The 9,571-nt window shown below is 34.5% G+C and overlaps 1 protein-coding gene across 2 annotated transcripts; it reads left to right on the top strand.

Annotated features, from left to right (window-relative positions):
- Positions 1-1,384: 1,384 nt before the first annotated feature.
- LOC129872359 (splicing factor U2af large subunit A) lies at positions 1,385-8,285 on the top strand. Of its 2 annotated transcripts, XM_055947341.1 has the most exons (13): positions 1,385-1,556; positions 2,471-2,733; positions 3,021-3,122; positions 3,893-3,963; positions 4,581-4,654; positions 4,732-4,776; positions 4,865-4,924; positions 6,066-6,126; positions 6,210-6,322; positions 6,697-7,143; positions 7,249-7,384; positions 7,493-7,560; positions 7,864-8,285. In XM_055947341.1, the coding sequence occupies exons 1-13, from the start codon at positions 1,482-1,484 to the stop codon at positions 7,999-8,001; spliced, it is 1,653 nt and encodes a 550-aa protein (XP_055803316.1). In that variant the 5' UTR covers positions 1,385-1,481; the 3' UTR covers positions 8,002-8,285. The 2 variants fall into 2 exon arrangements, with proteins under 2 accessions (XP_055803316.1, XP_055803317.1); XM_055947342.1 differs by lacking the exons at positions 1,385-1,556; positions 2,471-2,733; positions 3,021-3,122; positions 3,893-3,963 and adding an exon at positions 3,983-4,331.
- The last annotated feature ends 1,286 nt before the right edge of the window (positions 8,286-9,571 follow it).

Here is a 9,571-nt window from a genome sequence, read left to right on the forward strand (position 1 = left end):
TATGAATTGATGAATCTCTTTACTTGCGGAGCCCCTGCCATTGAAGGTTTAAAAATCATTCAGCATCTATATATCATCACAAGAAAAGTATAAGTTAAATTAAGTTAACTATATAAAATGTGTAACTTTATTTAATTATATGCATTCGATTCAATAAGTCGTAAAATCTCAAATATTTTTTATTTGAGGTTGATGCGTGTAATTAAAAGAGATGACATTTTTGATGTGATTAATTTAACTATTTTATAAATGAAAGCACACTATTTTTTTTCTTCAAGAATTGAATAAAAAATGTCTAATTGAAATATTTTATTAGGAGTTGAGGTGTTTGATAGGAACAAAATTTAATTCAAGTATCTAAATGATAAACATTAAGGGCTTTGACAATGCATTAACCTAAAGATTTACTTGGTAAACATTAGTTTTCTTATCCACTTTGTTTTACGCTGTTTACATGCGTAGAGTATGCTGATGAACAGAGGTGTCAATTGGATCAGATGATATGAAATGGATTCAAATGCAAGTCATAATCTAATTAGTGCAATTTTTACCATTATGAATTGCTTAGTTTGTTTTTTAAAAATAATTTATTAATACCCAACAAAATTATATTTGAATGAGTTAGACGGGTTGAGTTTAATTTAGCCTACCCATATTTTGGGGCGTTCACGAGTCGATTTGGGTCTATTATTAGTCAAAATCAAAATCAAACTGATTTAATCGGTTTTAAAATTATTAAAATCAAACAAAATCAAATCAAATATATATCTATCGATTTGGTGGTTATCAGTTTCAATTTGGTTATTCAGTTATTAACCATATACAAAAACAAAAGAAACGATTCATTCAAACGAGAAAAAAGGACAATAATTCATTCAATTTTTTTTGTCTTCGTGTCATTTTGGATCTTATAATTCTTATGTCAAAATTTTAATTATGTTTAACTTTCTGCTTATATTGTTAGCTAATTCAATGTACTAAACAACATAAATTTACTGAATAATGCATAAGCTAATGATATGGTTGTACAAATAAAAGATGCATCATACCTTACTATTTTAAAATAGCGTGCTGTATTTTTTTGCATAAAAAAGTGTTTATAAAAAATAATATATTATGTATATACAATTATAAAAGACTATGTATATAATTTATCAGTTCGATTTGGTTATTTCTTTTTTTTCTAAACAAAATCAAATATTATCAGTTTTTAAAAATGTAAAACTAAACCAAACTAAATAAAAAATCGATTTAGTTAATCAATTTGAATTGATTTTTACCCAAATCGTGAACACCTCTGCCCATGTCGAATAATAAAACGCAGCTTGGAGTTTACGGTTGTACCCTTTTTAATTAGAACAACATAAAAGGAAATCGCAATTGGATTGCAAATCCCAATTACAGAAACGGCGAAACCCTTTTCTAGCCCTAGTTTTGTGCTTCATTTTTCTCTCAAGCAGAAGAGAAAAATTAGAGTAACGATGCAGGAATATGAAGGTAATGGAGAAGATATAGAGAATAATGGCTCTTCTCCTTACAGTGACTCCAAGTCTCAGGTATACGTTTTTTTTCTTCCTTATTGGATGAATTGAAAGTTTTTTTTTATTGGATTTGAACTTATAATGGCGATGAAGTAATGCACATAGATGTTTGCTTTAATTAGGGTTGCTTATATGCCTTTGATTGGTTTATGGTGGATGACCCAGAAAGTTTTATTTGAATTGTTTGATGGGATGTGATTGCTGGGTATATCTCTGGGTGTGTATAGTCATGGTTTATGGAGTATTAAAGAGATGGAATTCTGTTTAAGTGCGATAATTCTACTACTACTTTTGTTAGAAAGAGTGATGGAGTTTGGAATAGAAGTATTTGGTGGGGTTGGGGAGTATTGCCTAAGGTTGGCCTCTATTGTAGGATCCAGAGAGGAGCTGATTTACTCCTGGTGGATAGCAGTTCTTCTGATTTCCAACCTGTGAACATAGCCAAAACAAAGCTTTATGATAGACTCAATTTTCCAATTTGACAAGTTATTGATTCTGAACATAGCCATAATTGATTTTTTGATAGGAAACATCCTCACTTGTGGGATTACAGATGTTCTTGTGCATGTTATTGATTCCATAATATTTTGAGATGAATTTACATCCTTAGAAAACTCATAAAATTAGTGTTAGTTACAATTTATATAATTCAAAATATTTGGAAAATGTTTGAAAACAACTCTTCCAATAGTAAATGTTTTTCAAATGGGCAAGGGACTAGTTAAATTATAAGTAGCGCAAATGTTGGGTATTTGGTATATGAAATTCTTTTCCCTGATTCGTGTTGCTCTTCGTTTCTAATTTCTTTAGTTTTAGATTATTACGTTTCTGCTGTATGGTTTGCCATCCTCAGATTTTGTTTACATATATATAAGTTTTGTTGTTTTCTTCATTGACTAACATTTTTAATACCACTCTGCCAATTCCAGCGTACTTCTCGTGACCCCGAGAAAGAAAGGGGCTCATCAAGAAGCAGGGAGAAGGAGAGGGAGAAAGGGCGTGATAAGGACCGGGACAGGGATAGGAATAGAGATAGAGACAGGGACAGAGTTAAGGAAAGGGACAGAGATAGGGAGAAGGACCGTGATCGTCATCACAGAGATCGTCATAGGGATCGGAGTGATAGGAGGGAGGGGGAGAGGACCAGAGATCGAGATGAAGATGATCTTCAGCGAGCTCGAGATTACGATAGGTAAGTTCAAACGTAATTTTAAAAGTTAGTTGGATTTATGTTCTGTACCTCTTTTCAGTTACTCATTTATGATGGTACTACTTAATAGTGATATTCATTTTGAGAATCATGTCCCTTGATTTTAATTTAAATTGCTGTTTCTTTGTCACTGTTCTCTATGCTCTACATGCTTTAGTGTGAGCTTCATATGAGATTCATGTGTTTGGTGCTTGCTCTGATTTAGTAGTCTGAACCAATTTCTTATCTTTCTTATGTTTTTTGATATGATTGTTTATTTATCCTTTCAGGCGAAGAGACAATGACAAAGATAGAGAGGACCGACAGAGACACAAGCCTAGGGGTAGATCCGAGCATAGATCAAGGTCTCGATCACGGTCGCCATCTAAGAGGTTTGTGTCTTGCTCCTATATCTTCTTGTAGGAGCATTATCATGATACATTCTATTGGTTATTTTTGATGTCCAAATGCTCCGTTAAGACTGGTTTCTGTCTTTTGAACTTTGGGTGAAGCAAATTGCAATTTGCTGGAATGTTGGTGAGACTGGTCATTGGACTCTTTGATTTGTCAAATTGGAAAGAAATCATAAGTGGTAATGTGCTAGTAGTTAGAACTATAGATAGAATTGGACTGAAACATTAGGTGAAGATTTTGTTATTTGGCCTTATGAGTTGGTGAAGTTGATGTTGCCATGTTGGCTTACAAAAGTATTTGTTCTTGCAAAATCTTAAAGCTACTATGATGACTTTGTTGACCCTCTATTTACTGGAATCTGTTGGATTTTGACTGTTTATTCTTTTTTTTTTTTGCTTTTGAATTCTTTGGGGTAAGGGCGCTTACATAATACCTACCCTCCCAGACCTCATTTGTGGGATTACACAGGGTATGTTGTTGTGATTTTCCTGTTGTGTCCCTTGTATTGCTGTGTATTCTTGGTTGTCTGTTTCTTTTTTTATTTTTAATCACACTTTCATTTCATATTCTAATCTGATGTTTAGTGTTATACATGTCCCAGTGAGTGGCTAACATCTATACAGATCATTGGAAGTTATATTTTCTACCAATTTATCTGTCAGTGGCTAACTTCTATACAGATCATTGAAAGTTGCATTTTCAGCCAATTTATCACTTTGCTGTTGGTACTAATGATGTGTCTTTTCAGCAAAAGGATTAGTGGTTTTGATATGGCACCTCCTACCAGTGCATTGTTATCTGGCGCTACTGATGTTGCAGGTACGCGGTCCATCAGTTCCATTTCAATTAAAGTATCTTGAAAACTGTCATGTTTTTCTTGGACATAGTGTGGAAGTTCGTATCAAAATGCATGGTTACATTTTGGTAAGCTTTTTGTTTCTTTGACTTCCACCTATACTGATAGCGAGTCCTAGTTAGACTAGCTCTTTCGCTTTTCTTTACTTTTTACTTGGTGAAATAATTCTGAGACTGAGGGTTTTGGTTTCTTGTTGTGTTTGGTGTTTGTTTGTTTGTTTTGTATTGTCTTATGTTCTAAGAAGGCAATGTTGGGCTACTTGCCCCACTGTGCTGACAATGGGCGTGAGTCGACTTCTGTAGCTTATATGTACAAGGAGGAATCGATACAGGTCTTGTTCATCTTCAAGGAATTGCTAGTTTGGTAGTTTACAAATATTTTCTCTAGTAATGAATACACAGTAAAATTCTCCATCCCTTAAATCGTTTTACTTGAATATGATTACAAATTCATCTATTTTTTTTCAAAAACATCGAAAGGAAAAAAAGAAGATTTTTGGTGTAAATATTCACTTGTTTTAGCCACTTAAAGTATGTACATATTTTCACACTCTGATTTGTAATTTCGTATGCCCGTGCAGGTCAAGTTCCTGGGACTACTAACCCATCAATTCCTGGATTGTTTTCTAACATGTTTCCTCTAGCAGCAGGCCAGGTACTGTCACAGATCCTTCTCAATATACAGTCACTGGTTATCTATATTCTCATATATTTGTTTTCTGGCTTCTCTAGTTTGGAGCTCTCCCTATTATGCCAGTCCAGGCAATGACACAGCAGGTTTATAATTTGTTGGACATTTCCTATTCTCTCTCTCAGATGGATTCTTCTTTTACCTGAAGTATTTTCTTAAATGTTTCTTTTTCAGGCTACCAGACATGCTCGGCGAGTTTATGTTGGTGGACTTCCGCCTACTGCTAATGAACAGGTAGCAATCTTCCTCCTATTATCATATTATGTGGGAATGTAGTACTACAGATTCCCATGACTTGGCACATTGGCTCAGTGTTATCAAAAGCAAAGAGCGCAAAAAAGCTCCAAGGTCCGTTGGGGGCTTTAAGAACAAATAAAGTGTGGGCTTTAATGAAATACAAATATGTATGTTTAGTCCAAGACTAATAATTTATAAGCACGAATAACAAATATATGAACAAAGAAATTGAAAAATAATTACGATAAAGTGAATGTTTAGTGTCGTCTCTTTAGAAGAGGTTCATTAGCAAGGAAAAGTATGCCTTAGAGCCTTGATGACACATTGAAAAGCACATTAAGCGAGGTGAAGCGCTCAACACGTATTGAGCCTCGCTTTAGGGCTTAAGCGCGCCTTTGATAACACTGCATTGGCTGTTTTAAGATTTTGGCTGCTTAAGTTTGGAAGATTTCTGTTGTCTGCTTTAATGTAGTTATTCTTCGTGGAATCATTTTAAGTTGTCCTTCACAAGCTACTGCTTGTAATATGGCGCAATACAGTGTCTATTATTACCTTTTTGACATCAACACTGACACATTACTTCTTCTGACTTACTGATGTCATGCAGTCTGAAATCATTTGTAGTTGTAGCTTTTTGTTTTGTTTTGGTTAGACAATTATTCCTATGTTAGCACAACAACATACCCAGTGAAATCCCACAAGTGGGAATTATTCCTATGTTAGCATTTTTTGAAATTTTGTTCTTACATAAACGTGGTATCAAAAACAACTTTATTTCATGATAAAAGAATTTAAAATTTGTATCACAAATAAATGTTGAATTTTTGGATTAATAGCCCTTCAGCTTACAATCGTTGGAAAGAAACTTGCCTGCATTTCCATATTCTATTGTGGTTAGATCTAGCACTTTTCTAATATTTTTCGTTAATGTGTGATGTTTCATTTTCCATTGTAGCATTTAGTTTGTACTATGTCGGCCAAATTAGGCTTTTTATGTGTTTTATATGGAATCATCAAGTTCAGTTGTCCTGCAAAATTGTCATAAGTTTGAACTTCCTAATTTCATGATTTGAGTTAATTGTGTGCTGCCATATATTTGAGTACTTTTTATGTTGGCTCACTGTTGATCTACATGCAGTCGGTTGCTACCTTCTTTAGTCATGTCATGTATGCAATCGGAGGAAACACTGCTGGTCCAGGTTAGTTAGTAGATTTATGTGCTTTCCCTTGTAGTTTTCTAAATTTACCTTTTTAGGTTCTCAAAATATGTTGAAATTTTCAGGAGATGCTGTTGTCAACGTTTATATAAACCATGAGAAGAAGTTTGCCTTCGTTGAAATGAGATCTGTTGAGGAAGCTAGTAATGCCATGGCTTTGGATGGTGTCATTTTTGAGGTACTAAATGTCATCCTGCTTGAATAGGTGTTATGTGTTAGCTTTCTACTTATGGTTGTAGGGTGTTTGTTGAAAAGGAAGTAAAGAACGAGAAGATTTTAGTTTCACAAGATGCACACCGACTCTGATTCTCCCAATCTTATTCGGCAGAAGAAAAAGTTTGGAACTAATGTCCCTTTGCCCCCTTCCCATTATATAAGCTGGAGTCGCCAAACCCTGTTCTTCTGTGGTTTGTTCTGTTCTTATGGGGATTTTTGAGTGTTGGGATAATGTATTACCAAAGCATCATGCTGCATTATATCAAGTACATGTCCTTATATATATTCCAACTCTTGATTGATATTTGCTTTCTGTGCACTTTTTTTTTGGTTTAGGGCGGACCAGTTAAGGTTAGAAGACCCAGTGATTACAATCCTTCCTTGGCAGCTACTCTTGGTCCTAGCCAACCGAGCCCCAACCTCAACCTGGCAGCTGTTGGGTTAACACCAGGTTCTTCCGGAGGGCTTGAAGGACCTGACCGTATATTTGTTGGTGGTTTACCCTATTATTTTACAGAATCACAAATCAGGGAACTTTTAGAGTCTTTTGGTCAACTTCGAGGATTTGATCTGGTCAAAGATAGAGAAACTGGGAACTCAAAAGGCTATGCTTTTTGTGTGTACCAGGATGTGTCTGTTACTGATATTGCTTGTGCAGCTCTTAATGGGATTAAGATGGGAGATAAAACTCTTACTGTTAGGCGGGCTAACCAGGGCACAACCCAACCCAACCCTGAGCAAGAGAGTGTATTATTGCATGCACAACAGCAGATTGCTTTGCAGGTAGAGATACTTCTCTGTTCTTCCATTCAGTTTTCAAGTTCTTAGGATTTAATATTCTAATACAAGGACTTTGAAACTCACCCTTGGTGCTTTGTTCTTCTACAGAGATTCATGTTACAACCTGGTGCATTAGCCACTAAGGTCCTGTGCTTAACACAAGTGGTTAGTGTAGATGAGCTCAAAGATGATGATGACTATCAAGATATTTTGGAAGATATGAGGATTGAATGTGGTAAATTTGGTGAGTAGCCATATCAGGTGTTCTATTTCCTATATCTAGCATACCTTATGGCTTGAACTTAAGTTGAGAATTTAACTTGTATTTTGCTTTCTTATGTCTACTTTGCAGGAGCTCTCTTGAATGTTGTCATTCCACGTCCAAATCCTAATGGTGAACCTACACCTGGACTCGGGAAGGTATCTATCAGCTGATCTCTTAATCCATCATCTAGATTAGTTATGCCTATAATCTGATCTTGACGATCCTGTATATGTTGTTAAAAGGAGATTCTACTTGTATCTAATTTTCTTCACAGTGACCAGCTGAAAAATTACTTTTCCGTTAAGTGTCTTTCACTATGATTATTTATCGCTTCCTTAAATGGGTCATGACTTGGAACAATTGCAAAAGGGCTCCAATACCTTGCTTTTTTTTTCTTTTTTGGAGGTTTCTACTTCTGAATGTATAACTGTTAGACTAATATCCTGGTTGATCTTCAGGTATTCCTGGAGTATGCAGATGTTGACAGTTCCAGCAAAGCTCGGCAAGGGCTGAATGGAAGAAAATTTGGTGGCAACCAAGTTATTGCGGTCTTCTACCCAGAGAACAAGTTCTCTGAGGGAGATTACGAGGCTTAGCTGTAACCACTGTAGCTATTACATAATATTCAGTTTACTACGGGGAGTTATTTGCATGACTTGTAGGAATTATTCCCTTTTGGAAAGAGGGATAAATAGTTTCCTGTTTCTTTTCATGTATTTTTCTTTTTTTGTTTTTTGTTTTGGTGAGGATGGGGTATTTTATCCTGGATTTTAAATTTAGTTTGTGGTTAAAGCTGGTGTAAAGTATCAAACAGGAATAGTTATTGGTTTGTTTGAATTATTTTTTTTAATCTATATTTATGGTTAGTACCCAGTTCTTCCCCAGCCAAGGAATTTGTCAACGTTTTTTGTTTGCTAGTGCACTCTAATTCCTTGAGTGTCGCTTAAAATTCTTATCGCAAATAAATGTTGAATTCTTGAAGTCATGTCAACCATTATAGAGCCCGTTTGGATGGGCTTAAAAAAAGTAACTTTTATGTATAAAGTGCTTTTAGAACTTTGAAATGCTGAAAGTTATTTTTATAAATAAGCAGTTGAGTGTTTGGATAAAAGTGCTTATGATGTGAATTTTAGAGTTAAAAGAATAAAAAAAGGTAGTTTGAGAATTTAATTAAAATATAAAGGATATAAAAGTAATTTTCATGGTCAAAGAAAATGACTTTAAGCACTTTGGAAAAAAAGTTAAGAAATTCTAACTTTTCATTTTTGACTGACTTTAAGAACTTTATGGCTTAAAGTCGGCATTAGACAAACACGTTCAAAAGCTAAAAAGGGGTTTTAAGTTGTTTTTGACCAACTTAAAGCCAATCCAAACGGGCTCATAGTAGAAGTTGTGCAATATTTAGCTGATCTCGAGGTAGACATGACAGTTTCCTTCGCAAGGAAAATACTAAAAACACAAGTATAGATTCCATCAGAACAAGAAGCAAACATGACATTTTCTCTTTTTAGTAGAAACTATTGCTTTTAGGTGAAAGTAAATGCAAAATAAGGGAAGGAAATAGGCATGAAATTATTAGGGTGTTGAAGTTGTGTGGTGATTGATAACTGGGACAAAAAAATTAACAGCTCTTAACAGAAGTAAATTTAGACCATCTTATCTTAAAGTAGTTATACTTGTGGAGTCACGTAAGAATTCGATTAATTATAATGATAAATATGATATAATTAGCTAACATAAATATATGAAGTATAAAATAAATATGGTATATGAAGAAACCAAAATCATCAATTATTTGGTTGAATCTGTGTGTAGAAAAGGGATCGAAGAAGTGGCTTCAGCGGAAAACATGTTTACAATGTCACGTTTGGTCTCTTTCTTCATTTTCAATTCGTAAAAAAGATCAAATATATCCCTGTACTATTGAAAATAGATTAAATATACCTCTTGTTATACTTTTGGGTCAAATATACTCCTCCCGTTATATTTTGGCACATATATACCTCTAATTTTAACGGAAGGACACATGTCAGCGTAGAAATAAAATAACCCATCCCCAATTTTAAATATTCAATTTCTTTGAAACCCACCCATTTCCTCTGGTGACCCAGTTTGAACCAAACTCGTTTTATTAATCATCTTCTCTAGCTAAAACTCCCATTAAAA

This window comes from Solanum dulcamara, chromosome 11 (assembly GCF_947179165.1).
Source record: "Solanum dulcamara chromosome 11, daSolDulc1.2, whole genome shotgun sequence".
Classification (NCBI taxonomy): Eukaryota; Viridiplantae; Streptophyta; class Magnoliopsida; order Solanales; family Solanaceae; genus Solanum; species Solanum dulcamara.

Coding starts and splice junctions, on each gene's coding strand:
- LOC129872359 (XM_055947341.1), top strand. CDS start 1,482: ATGCAGGAATATGAAGGTAATGGAGAAGATATAGAGAATAATGGCTCT. Junction 6,323..6,696: donor TGGATGGTGTCATTTTTGAG/GTACTAAATGTC, acceptor TTTTTGGTTTAG/GGCGGACCAGTTAAGGTTAG. Junction 7,144..7,248: donor AACAGCAGATTGCTTTGCAG/GTAGAGATACTT, acceptor GTTCTTCTACAG/AGATTCATGTTACAACCTGG.